This window comes from Heptranchias perlo, unplaced genomic scaffold (genome assembly GCF_035084215.1).
Source record: "Heptranchias perlo isolate sHepPer1 unplaced genomic scaffold, sHepPer1.hap1 HAP1_SCAFFOLD_168, whole genome shotgun sequence".
Taxonomy (NCBI): domain Eukaryota; kingdom Metazoa; phylum Chordata; class Chondrichthyes; order Hexanchiformes; family Hexanchidae; genus Heptranchias; species Heptranchias perlo.
In genome coordinates this window covers 811,131-825,675 of record NW_027138947.1, presented here as the reverse complement: position 1 = coordinate 825,675, position 14,545 = coordinate 811,131, and the positions used below count along the sequence as shown (strand labels likewise).

Below are 14,545 nucleotides of genomic sequence, written 5' to 3'. Positions count from 1 at the left end.
TAATCCACTCAGTGTAAATACAGTAACTGATAATCCCCTCAGTGTTAATACAGCAACTCATAATCCCCTCAGTTTAAATACAGTAACTGGTAATCCCCTCAGTGTTAATACAGCAACTCATACTCCCCTCAGTGCAAATACAGTAACTGATAATCCCCTCAGTGTTAATACAGCAACTCATTATCCCCTCAGTGTAAATACAGTAACTCATAATCACCTCAGTGTAAATACAGTAACTGATAATTACCTCACTGTAAATACAGTAACTGATAATCCCCTCATTGTAAATACAGTAATTCATAATCCCCTCATTGTAAATACAGTAATTGACAATCACCTCAGTGTAAATACAGTAATTCATAATCCCCTCATTGTAAATACAGTAACTCATAATCCCCTCAGTGTAAATGCAGCAACTGATAATTACGTCACTGCAAATACATTAACTGAGAATCCCCACAGTGTAAATACAGTAACTGAAACTCCCCTCAGTGTAAATACAGGAACTGATAATCCCCTAAGTGTAAATACAGAAACTGATAATCGCCTCAGTGTAAATACAATAACTGATAATCCCCTCAGTATAAATACAGTAACTGATAATCCCCTCAGTGTAAATACAGCAAATGAAACTCCCCTCAGTTTAAATACAGTAACTGATAATCGCCTCAGTTTAAATACAGTAACTGATAATCGCCTCAGTGCAAATACAATAACTGATAATCCCCTCAGTGTAAATACAATAACTGATAATCCCCTAAGTGTAAATACAGTGACTGATAATCCCTTCAGTGTTAATACAGCAACTCATAATCCCCTCAGTGTAAATACAGTAACTGATAATTACCTCACTGTAAATACAGGAAATGATAATCACCTCATTGTAAATACAGTAACAGAGAATCCCATCAGTGTAAATACAGTAACTGATAATCCCCTCATTGTAAATGCAGTAACTGATAATCCCCTCATTGCAAATACAGTAACTGAGAATCCAGTCAGTGTAAATACTTGAACTGATAATCCCCTCAGTGTAAATGAAGTAACTGATAATCCCCTCAGTGTGAATACAGTAACTGATAATCCCCTCAGTGTAAATACAGTAACTGATAATCCCCTCACTGTTTATACATGAACTGATAATCCCTTCAGTGTAAATTGAGGAACTGATAATCCCCTCAGTGTAAATACAGTAACTGATAAACTCCTCAGTTTAAATACAGTAACTGATAATCCCCTCAGTGTAAATACAGCAACTCATAATCTCCTCAGTGTAAATACAGTAACTCATAATCCCCTCAGTGTAAATACAGTAACTGATAATTACCTCACTGCAAATACATTAACTGAGAATCCCCGCAGTGTAAATACAGTAACTGATAATCCCCTCAGTGTAAATACAGGAATGGATAATCCCCTCAGTGTAAATACAGTAACTGATAATCCCCTCAGTGCAAATACAGGAACTGATAATCCCCTCAGTGTAAATACAGCAACTCATAATTCCCTCAGTGTAAATACAGTAACTGATAATCCCCTCAGTGTAAATACAGCAACTGATAATCCTCTCAGTGTAAATACAGTAACTTAGAATCCAGTCAGTCTAAATACAGTAACTGATAATCCCCTCAGTGTAAATACAGTAACTGATTATCACCTCAGTGTAAATACAGGAACTGATAATCACCCCAGTTTAAATACAGCAACTGATAATCCCCTCAGTTTAAATACAGTAACTGGTAATCCCCTCAGTGTTAATACAGCAACTCATACTCCCCTCAGTGCAAATACAGTAACTGATAATCCCCTCAGTGTTAATACAGCAACTCATTATCCCCTCAGTGTAAATACAGTAACTCATAATCACCTCAGTGTAAATACAGTAACTGATAATTACCTCACTGTAAATACAGTAACTGATAATCCCCTCATTGTAAATACAGTAATTCATAATCCCCTCATTGTAAATACAGTAATTGACAATCACCTCAGTGTAAATACAGTAATTCATAATCCCCTCATTGTAAATACAGTAACTCATAATCCCCTCAGTGTAAATGCAGCAACTGATAATTACGTCACTGCAAATACATTAACTGAGAATCCCCACAGTGTAAATACAGTAACTGAAACTCCCCTCAGTGTAAATACAGGAACTGATAATCCCCTCAGTGTAAATACAGAAACTGATAATCGCCTCAGTGTAAATACAATAACTGATAATCCCCTCAGTATAAATACAGTAACTGATAATCCCCTCAGTGTAAATACAGCAAATGAAACTCCCCTCAGTTTAAATACAGTAACTGATAATCGCCTCAGTGTAAATACAGTAACTGATAATCGCCTCAGTGCAAATACAATAACTGATAATCCCCTCAGTGTAAATACAATAACTGATAATCCCCTAAGTGTAAATACAGTGACTGATAATCCCTTCAGTGTTAATACAGCAACTCATAATCCCCTCAGTGTAAATACAGTAACTGATAATTACCTCACTGTAAATACAGGAAATGATAATCACCTCATTGTAAATACAGTAACAGAGAATCCCATCAGTGTAAATACAGTAACTGATAATCCCCTCATTGTAAATGCAGTAACTGATAATCCCCTCATTGCAAATACAGTAACTGAGAATCCAGTCAGTGTGAATACAGTAACTGATAATCCCCTCAGTGCAAATACAGTAACTGATAATCCCCTCACTGTTTATACATGAACTGATAATCCCTTCAGTGTAAATGAGGAACTGATAATCCCCTCAGTGTAAATACAGTAACTGATAAACTCCTCAGTTTAAATACAGTAACTGATAATCCCCTCAGTGTAAATACAGCAACTCATAATCTCCTCAGTGTAAATACAGTAACTCATAATCCCCTCAGTGTAAATACAGTAACTGATAATTACCTCACTGCAAATACATTAACTGAGAATCCCCGCAGTGTAAATACAGTAACTGATAATCCCCTCAGTGTAAATACAGGAATGGATAATCCCCTCAGTGTAAATACAGTAACTGATAATCCCCTCAGTGCAAATACAGGAACTGATAATCCCCTCAGTGTAAATACAGTAACTGATAATCACCTCAGTGTAAATACAGCAACTCATAATTCCCTCAGTGTAAATACAGTAACTGATAATCCCCTCAGTGTAAATACAGCAACTGATAATCGTCTCAGTGTAAATACAGTAACTTAGAATCCAGTCAGTCTAAATACAGTAACTGATAATCCCCTCAGTGTAAATACAGTAACTGATAATCACCTCAGTGTAAATACAGGAACTGATAATCACCTCAGTTTAAATACAGCAACTGCTAATCCCCTCAGTGTAAATACAGTAACTGATAATCACCTCAGTGTAAATACAGTAACTGATAATCCCCTCAGTGTAAATACATTAACTGATAATCACCTCAGTGTAAATACAGCAACTGATAATCCCCTCAGTGTAAATACAGTAACTGATAATCACCTCAGTGTAAATACAGTAACTGATAATCCCCTCAGTGTAAATACATTAACTGATAATCACCTCAGTGTAAATACAGTAACTGATAATCGCCTCAGTGTAAATACAGGAACTGAAACTCCCCTCAGTGCAAATACAGCAACTGATAATCCCCTCAGTGTAAATACAGTAACTGATAATCCTCTCAGTGTAAATACAGGAACTGATAATCACCTCAGTGTAAATACAATAACTGATAATTACCTCACTGTAAATACAGTAAATGATAATCCCCTCAGTGTACATACAGTAACTGAGAATCCACTCAGTGCAAATACAGTAACTGATAATCCCCTCAGTGTAAATACAGCAACTGATAATCCCCTCAGTGTAAATACAGTAACTGATAATCCCCTCAGTGTTAATACAGCAACTCATAATCCCCTCAGTGCAAATACAGTAACTGATAATCCCCTCAGTGTAAATACAGTAACTGATAATCCTCTCAGTGTAAATACAGGAACTGATAATCACCTCAGTGTAAATACAATAACTGATAATTACCTCACTGTAAATACAGTAAATGATAATCCCCTCAGTGTACATACAGTAACTGAGAATCCACTCAGTGCAAATACAGTAACTGATAATCCCCTCAGTGTAAATACAGCAACTGATAATCCCCTCAGTGTAAATACAGTAACGGATAATCCCCTCAGTGTTAATACAGCAACTCATACTCCCCTCAGTGCAAATACAGTAACTGATAATCCCCTCAGTGTAAATACAGTAACTGATAATCCCCTCAGTGTTAATACAGCAACTCATACTCCCCTCAGTGCAAATACAGTAACGGATAATCCCCTCAGTGTAAATACAGCAACTGATAATCCCCTCAGTGTAAATACAGTAACTGATAATCCCCTCAGTGTAAATACAGTAACTGATAATCGCCTCAGTGCAAATACAATAACTGATAATCCCCTCAGTGTAAATACAATAACTGATAATCCCCTAAGTGTAAATACAGTGACTGATAATCCCTTCAGTGTTAATACAGCAACTCATAATCCCCTCAGTGTAAATACAGTAACTGATAATTACCTCACTGTAAATACAGGAAATGATAATCACCTCATTGTAAATACAGTAACAGAGAATCCCATCAGTGTAAATACAGTAACTGATAATCCCCTCATTGTAAATGCAGTAACTGATAATCCCCTCATTGCAAATACAGTAACTGAGAATCCATTCAGTGTAAATACAGGAACTGATAATCCCCTCAGTGTAAATGAAGTAACTGATAATCCCCTCAGTGTGAATACAGTAACTGATAATCCCCTCAGTGTAAATACAGTAACTGATAATCCCCTCACTGTTTATACATGAACTGATAATCCCTTCAGTGTAAATTGAGGAACTGATAATCCCCTCAGTGTAAATACAGTAACTGATAAACTCCTCAGTTTAAATACAGTAACTGATAATCCCCTCAGTGTAAATACAGCAACTCATAATCTCCTCAGTGTAAATACAGTAACTCATAATCCCCTCAGTGTAAATACAGTAACTGATAATTACCTCACTGCAAATACATTAACTGAGAATCCCCGCAGTGTAAATACAGTAACTGATAATCCCCTCAGTGTAAATACAGGAATGGATAATCCCCTCAGTGTAAATACAGTAACTGATAATCCCCTCAGTGCAAATACAGGAACTGATAATCCCCTCAGTGTAAATACAGTAACTGATAATCAGCTCAGTGTAAATACAGCAACTCATAATTCCCTCAGTGTAAATACAGTAACTGATAATCCCCTCAGTGTAAATACAGCAACTGATAATCCTCTCAGTGTAAATACAGTAACTTAGAATCCAGTCAGTCTAAATACAGTAACTGATAATCCCCTCAGTGTAAATACAGTAACTGATAATCACCTCAGTGTAAATACAGGAACTGATAATCACCTCAGTTTAAATACAGCAACTGATAATCCCCTCAGTGTAAATACAGTAACTGATAATCACCTCAGTGTAAATACAGTAACTGATAATCCCCTCAGTGTAAATACATTAACTGATAATCACCTCAGTGTAAATACAGCAACTGATAATCCCCTCAGTGTAAATACAGTAACTGATAATCACCTCAGTGTAAATACAGTAACTGATAATCCCCTCAGTGTAAATACATTAACTGATAATCACCTCAGTGTAAATACAGTAACTGATAATCGCCTCAGTGTAAATACAGGAACTGAAACTCCCCTCAGTGTAAATACAGCAACTGATAATCCCCTCAGTGTAAATACAGTAACTGATAATCCTCTCAGTGTAAATACAGGAACTGATAATCACCTCAGTGTAAATACAATAACTGATAATTACCTCACTGTAAATACAGTAAATGATAATCCCCTCAGTGTACATACAGTAACTGAGAATCCACTCAGTGCAAATACAGTAACTGATAATCCCCTCAGTGTAAATACAGCAACTGATAATCCCCTCAGTGTAAATACAGTAACTGATAATCCCCTCAGTGTTAATACAGCAACTCATAATCCCCTCAGTGTAAATACAGTAACTGATAATCCCCTCAGTGTAAATACAGTAACTGATAATCCTCTCAGTGTAAATACAGGAACTGATAATCACCTCAGTGTAAATACAATAACTGATAATTACCTCACTGTAAATACAGTAAATGATAATCCCCTCAGTGTACATACAGTAACTGAGAATCCACTCAGTGCAAATACAGTAACTGATAATCCCCTCAGTGTAAATACAGCAACTGATAATCCCCTCAGTGTAAATACAGTAACTGATAATCCCCTCAGTGTTAATACAGCAACTCATACTCCCCTCAGTGCAAATACAGTAACTGATAATCCCCTAAGTGTAAATACAGTAACTGATAATCCCCTCAGTGTTAATACAGCAACTCATTATCCCCTCAGTGTAAATACAGTAACTCATAATCACCTCAGTGTAAATACAGTAACTGATAATTACCTCACTGTAAATACAGTAATTCATAATCCCCTCATTGTAAATACAGTAATTGACAATCACCTCAGTGTAAATACAGTAACTGATAATCCCCTCACTGTAAATACAGTAACTGATAATCCCCTCAGTGTAAATACAGTAACTGATAATCCCCTCATTTTAAATACAGTAATTCATAATCCCCTCATTGTAAATACAGTAATTGACAATCACCTCAGTGTAAATACAGTAACTGATAATCCCCTCACTGTAAATACAGTAACTGATAATCCCCTCAGTGTAAATACAGTAACTGATAATCCCCTCATTGTAAATACAGTAACTGAGAATCCACTCAGTGCAAATACTGTAACTGATAATCCCCTCAGTGTAAATACATTAACTGATAATCCCCTCATTGTAAATGCAGTAACTGATAATCCCCTCATTTTAAATACAGTAACTGAGAATCCCCTCAGTGTGAATACAGTAACTGACAATTACCTCACTGTAAATACAGGAAATGATAATCACCTCATTGTAAATACAGTAACTGATAATCCCCTCATTTTAAATACAGTAACTGAGAATCCCCTCAGTGTAAATACAGTAACTGATAATTACCTCACTGTAAATACAGGAAATGATAATCACCTCATTGTAAATACAGTAACTGAGAATCGCCTCAGTGTAAATACAGTAACTGATAATCCCCTCATTGTAAATGCAGTAACTGATAATCCCCTCATTGCAAATACAGTAACTAAGAATCCAGTCAGTGTAAATGCAGGAACTGATAATCCCCTCAGTGTAAATACAGTAACTGATAATCCCCTCAGTGTGAATACAGGAACTGATAATCCCCTCACTGTCAATACAGGAACTGATAATCCCCTCAGTGTAAATACAGCAACTGAAACTCCCCTCAGTGCAAATAGAGGAACTGATAATCCCCTCAGTGTAAATACAGGAACTGATACTCTCCTCAGTGTAAATACAATAACTGATAATCCCATCAGTGTAAATACAGTAACTGATAATCCACTCAGTGTAAATACAGCAACTCATAATCTCCTCAGTTTAAATACAGTAACTCATAATCCCCTCAGTGTAAATACAGTAACTGATAATTACCTCACTGCAAATACATTAACTGAGAATCCCCACAGTGTAAATACAGTAACTGATAATCCCCACAGTGTAAATACAGGAACTGATAATCCCCTCAGTGCAAGTACAGGAACTGATAATCCCCTCAGTGTAAATACAGAAACTGATAATCGCCTCAGTGTAAATACAATAACTGATAATCCCCTCAGTATAAATTCAGTAACTGATAATCCCCTCAGTGTAAATACAGTAACTGATAATCGCCTCAGTGTAAATACAGTAACTGATAATCGCCTCAGTGCAAATACAATAACTGATAATCCCCTCAGTGTAAATACAATAACTGATAATCCCCTAAGTGTAAATAGAGTAACTGATAATCCCCTCAGTGTTAATACAGCAACTCATAATCCCCTCAGTGTAAATGCAGTAACTGATAATTACCTCACTGTAAATACAGGAAATGAGAATCACCTCATTGTAAATACAGTAACTGAGAATCGCCTCAGTGCAAATACAGTAACTGATAATCCCCTCATTGTAAATGCAGTAACTGATAATCCCCTCATTGCAAATACAGTAACTAAGAATCCAGTCAGTGTAAACACAGGAACTGATAATCCCCTCAGTGTAAATACAGTAACTGATAATCCCCTCAGTGTGAATACAGGAACTGATAAATCCCTTAATGTCAATACAGGAACTGATAATCCCCTCAGTGTAAATACAGCAACTGAAACTCCCCTCAGTGTAAATAGAGGAACTGATAATCCCCTCAGTGTAAATACAGGAACTGATACTCTCCTCAGTGTAAATACAATAACTGATAATCCCATCAGTGTAAATACAGTAACTGATAATCCACTCAGTGTAAATACAGCAACTCATAATCTCCTCAGTTTAAATACAGTAACTCATAATCCCCTCAGTGTAAATACAGTAACTGATAATTACCTCACTGCAAATACATTAACTGAGAATCCCCACAGTGTAAATACAGTAACTGATAATCCCCACAGTGTAAATACAGGAACTGATAATCCCCTCAGTGCAAATACAGGAACTGATAATCCCCTCAGTGTAAATACAGAAACTGATAATCGCCTCAGTGTAAATACAATAACTGATAATCCCCTCAGTATAAATTCAGTAACTGATAAACCCCTCAGTGTAAATACAGCAAATGAAACTCCCCTCAGTGTAAATACAGTAACTGATAATCGCCTCAGTGTAAATACAGTAACTGATAATCGCCTCAGTGCAAATACAATAACTGATAATCCCCTCAGTGTAAATACAATAACTGATAATCCCCTAAGTGTAAATACAGTAACTGATAATCCCCTCAGTGTTAATACAGCAACTCATAATCCCCTCAGTGTAAATGCAGTAACTGATAATTACCTCACTGTAAATACAGGAAATGATAATCACCTCATTGTAAATACAGTAACTGAGAATCCCCTCAGTGTAAATACAGTAACTGATAATCCCCTCATTGTAAATGCAGTAACTGATAATCCCCTCATTGCAAATACAGTAACTGAGAATCCAGTCAGTGTAAATACAGGAACTGATAATCCCCTCAGTGTAAACACAGTAACTGATAATCCCCTCAGTGTGAATACAGTAACTGATAATCCCCTCAGTGTAAATACAGTAACTGATAATCCCCTCACTGTTTATACATGAACTGATAATCCCCTCAGTGTTAATACAGCAACTCATAATCCCCTCAGTGTAAATACAGCAACTGATAAACTCCTCAGTGTAAATACAGTAACTGATAATCCACTCAGTGTAAATACAGCAACTCATAATCTCCTCAGTGTAAATACAGTAACTCATAATCCCCTCAGTGTAAATACAGTAACTGATAATTACCTCACTGCAAATACATTAACTGAGAATCCCCGCAGTGCAAATACAGTAACTGATAATCCCCTCAGTGTAAATACAGGAATGGATAATCCCCTCAGTGTAAATACAGTAACTGATAATCCCCTCAGTGTAAATACAGGAACTGATAATCCCCTCAGTGTAAATACAGGAATGGATAATCCCCTCAGTGTAAATACAGTAACTGATAATCCCCTCAGTGTAAATACAGTAACTGATAATCCCCTCATTGTAAATACAGTAACTGATAATCACCTCAGTGTAAATACAGAAACTCATAATTCCCTCAGTGTAAATACAGTAACTGATAATCCCCTCAGTGTAAATACTGCAACTGATAATCCCCTCAGTGTAAATAAAGTAACTTGGAATCCAGTCAGTGTAAATACAGGAACTGATAATCACCTCAGTGTAAATACATTAACTGATCATCCCCTCAGTGTAAATACACTAACTGATAATCCCCTCAGTGTAAATACAGTAACTGATAATCCCCTCATTGTAAATACAGTAACTGATAATCACCTCAGTGTAAATACATTAACTGATAATCACCTCAGTGTAAATACAGTAACTGATAATCCCCTCAGTGTAAATAAAGCAACTGATAATCACCTCAGTGTAAATACATTAACTGATAATCCCCTCAGTGTAAATACAGTAACTGATAATCCCCTCAGTGTAAATACAGTAACTGATAATCCCCTCATTGTAAATACAGTAACTGATAAACACCTCAGTGTAAATACAGGAACTGATAATCACCTCAGTGTAAATACAGTAACTGATAATCCCCTCAGTGTAAATACATTAACTGATAATCACCTCAGTGTAAATACAGGAACTGATAATCGCCTCAGTGTAAATACAGTAACTGATAATCGCCTCAGTGCAAATACAATAACTGATAATCCCCTCAGTTTAAATACAATAACTGATAATCCCCTAAGTGTAAATACAGTAACTGATAATCCCCTCAGTGTTAATACAGCAACTCATAATCCCCTCAGTGTCAATGCAGTAACTGATACTTACCTCACTGTAAATACACGAAATGATAATCACCTCATTGTAAATACAGTAACTGAGAATCCCCTCAGTGTAAATACAACAACTCATAATCCCCTCAGTGTAAATAGAGTAACTGATAAACTCCTCAGTGTAAATAGAGTAACTGATAATCCACTCAGTGTAAATATAGCAACTCATAATCTCCTCAGTGTAAATACAGTAACTCATAATCCCCTCAGTGTAAATACAGTAACTGATAATTACCTCACTGCAAATACATTAACTGAGAATCCCCGCAGTGCAAATACAGTAACTGATAATCCCCTCAGTGTAAATATAGGAATGGATAATCCCCTCAGTGTAAATACAGTAACTGATAATCCCCTCAGTGTAAATACAGGAACTGATAATCCCCTCAGTGTAAATACAGGAATGGATAATCCCCTCAGTGTAAATACAGTAACTGATAATCCCCTCAGTGTAAATACAGTAACTGATAATCCCCTCAGTGTAAATACAGTAACTGATAATCACCTCAGTGTAAATACAGAAACTCATAAATCCCTCAGTGTAAATACAGTAACTGATAATCCTCTCAGTGTAAATACTGCAACTGATAATCCCCTCAGTGTAAATAAAGTAACTTAGAATCCAGTCAGTGTAAATACAGGAACTGATCATCCCCTCAGTGTAAATACACTAACTGATAATCCCCTCAGTGTAAATACAGTAACTGATAATCCCCTCATTGTAAATACAGTAACTGATAATCACCTCAGTGTAAATACGGTAACTGATAATCACCTCAGTGTAAATACATTAACTGATAATCCCCTCAGTGTAAATACAGTAACTGATAATCCCCTCAGTGTAAATACAGTAACTGATAATCCCCTCATTGTAAATACAGTAACTGATAATCACCTCAGTGTAAATACAGAAACTGATAATCACCTCAGTGTAAATACAGTAACTGATAATCCCCTCAGTGTAAATACATTAACTGATAATCACCTCAGTGTAAATACAGCAACTGATAATCCCCTCAGTGTAAATACAGTAACTGATAATCCCCTCAGTATAAATACAGTAACTGATAATCCCCCCAGTGTAAATACAGCAAATGAAACTCCCCTCAGTGTAAATACAGTTACTGATAATCGCCTCAGTGTAAATACAGTAACTGATAAGCGCCTCAGTGCAAATACAATAACTGATAATCCCCTCAGTGTAAATACAATAACTGATAATCCCCTAAGTGTAAATACAATAACTGATAATCCCCTCAGTGTTAATACAGCAACTCATGATCCCCTCAGTGTAAATGCAGTAACTGAAAATTACCTCACTGTAAATACAGGAAATGATAATCACCTCATTGTAAATACAGTAACTGAGAATCCCCTCAGTGTAAATACAGTAACTGATAATCCCCTCATTTTAAACACAGGAACTGATAATCCCCTCAGTGTAAACACAGTAACTGATAATCCCCTCAGTGTGAATACAGTAACTGATAATCCCCTCATTGTAAATACAGGAACTGATAATCCCCTCAGTGTAAACACAGTAACTGATAATCCCCTCAGTGTAAATACAGTAACTGATAATCCCCTCACTGTTTATACATGAACTGATAATCCCCTCAGTGTTAATACAGCAACTCATAATCCCCTCAGTGTAAATACAGTAACTGATAATTACCTCACTGCAAATACATTAACTGAGAATCCCCGCAGTGCAAATACAGTAACTGATAATCCCCTCAGTGTAAATACAGGAATGGATAATCCCCTCAGTGTAAATACAGTAACTGATAATCCCCTCAGTGTAAATACAGGAACTGATAATCCCCGCAGTGTAAATACAGGAATGGATAATCCCCTCAGTGTAAATACAGTAACTGATAATCCCCTCAGTGTGAATACAGTAACTGATAATCCCCTCAGTGTAAATACAGGAACTGATAATCCCCTCACTGTTTATACATGAACTGATAATCCCCTCAGTGTTAATACAGCAACTCATAATCCCCTCAGTGTAAATACAGTAACTGATAATTACCTCACTGCAAATACATTAACTGAGAATCCCCGCAGTGCAAATATAGTAACTCATAATCCCCTCAGTGTAAATACAGTAACTGATAATTACCTCACTGCAAATACATTAACTGAGAATCCCCGCAGTGTAAATACAGTAACTGATAATCCCCTCAGTGTAAATACAGGAATGGATAATCCCCTCAGTGTAAATACAGTAACTGATAATCCCCTCAGTGTAAATACAGTAACTTAGAATCCTGTCAGTGTAAATACAGTAACTGATAATCCCCTCAGTGTAAATACAGTAACTGATAATCACCTCAGTGTAAATACAGGAACTGATAATCACCTCAGTGTAAATACAGCAACTGATAATCCCCTCAGTGCAAATACAGTAACTGATAATCACCTCAGTGTAAATACAGTAACTGATAATCCCCCCAGTGTAAATACATTAACTGATAATCACCTCAGTGTAAATACAGCAACTGATAATCCCCTCAGTGTAAATACAGTAACTGATAATCACCTCAGTGTAAATACAGTAACTGATAATCCCCTCAGTGTAAATACATTAACTGATAATCACCTCAGTGTAAATACAGCAACTGATAATCCCCTCAGTGTAAATACAGTAACTGATAATCACCTCAGTGTAAATACAGTAACTGATAATCCCCTCAGTGTAAATACAGTAACTGATAATCCCCTCAGTGTAAATACAGTAACTGATAATCACCTCAGTGTAAATACAGCAACTCATAATTCCCTCAGTGTAAATACAGTAACTGATAATCCCCTCAGTGTAAATACAGCAACTGATAATCCTCTCAGTGTAAATACAGTAACTTAGAATCCAGTCAGTGTAAATACAGTAACTGATAATCCCCTCAGTGTAAATACAGTAACTGATAATCACCTCAGTGTAAATACAGGAACTGATAATCACCTCAGTTTAAATACAGCAACTGATAATCCCCTCAGTGTAAATACAGTAACTGATAATCACCTCAGTGTAAATACAGTAACTGATAATCCCCTCAGTGTAAATACATTAACTGATAATCACCTCAGTGTAAATACAGCAACTGATAATCCCCTCAGTGTAAATACAGTAACTGATAATCACCTCAGTGTAAATACAGTAACTGATAATCCCCTCAGTGTAAATACATTAACTGATAATCACCTCAGTGTAAATACAGTAACTGATAATCGCCTCAGTGTAAATACAGGAACTGAAACTCCCCTCAGTGTAAATACAGCAACTGATAATCCCCTCAGTGTAAATACAGTAACTGATAATCCTCTCAGTGTAAATACAGGAACTGATAATCACCTCAGTGTAAATACAATAACTGATAATTACCTCACTGTAAATACAGTAAATGATAATCCCCTCAGTGTACATACAGTAACTGAGAATCCACTCAGTGCAAATACAGTAACTGATAATCCCCTCAGTGTAAATACAGCAACTGATAATCCCCTCAGTGTAAATACATTAACTGATAATCCCCTCAGTGTTAATACAGCAACTCATAATCCCCTCAGTGTAAATACAGCAACTGATAATCCCCTCAGTGTTAATACAGCAACTCATACTCCCCTCAGTGCAAATACAGTAACTGATAATCCCCTAAGTGTAAATACAGTAACTGATAATCCCCTCAGTGTTAATACAGCAACTCATTATCCCCTCAGTGTAAATACAGTAACTCATAATCACCTCAGTGTAAATACAGTAACTGATAATTACCTCACTGTAAATACAGTAAATCATAATCCCCTCATTGTAAATACAGTAATTGACAATCACCTCAGTGTAAATACAGTAACTGATAATCCCCTCACTGTAAATACAGTAACTGATAATCCCCTCATTGTAAATACAGTAATTGACAATCACCTCAGTGTAAATACAGTAACTGATAATCCCCTCACTGTAAATACAGTAACTGATAATCCCCTCAGTGTAAATACAGTAACTGATAATCCCCTCATTGTAAATACAGTAA

The 14,545-nt window shown here is 36.3% G+C and overlaps 1 protein-coding gene across 1 annotated transcript in view; it reads left to right on the top strand.

The window, feature by feature from the left end:
- LOC137309551 (mucin-2-like) overlaps positions 1-14,545 on the top strand; it is a 165,151-nt gene that overhangs the window by 16,635 nt on the left and 133,971 nt on the right. Inside the window, exons 7-8 of the mRNA XM_067977696.1 lie at positions 6,923-7,300; positions 8,033-8,230. Coding sequence (XP_067833797.1) covers positions 6,923-7,300; positions 8,033-8,230 — 576 coding nt within the window. The remainder of the gene's footprint in view (positions 1-6,922; positions 7,301-8,032; positions 8,231-14,545) is intronic.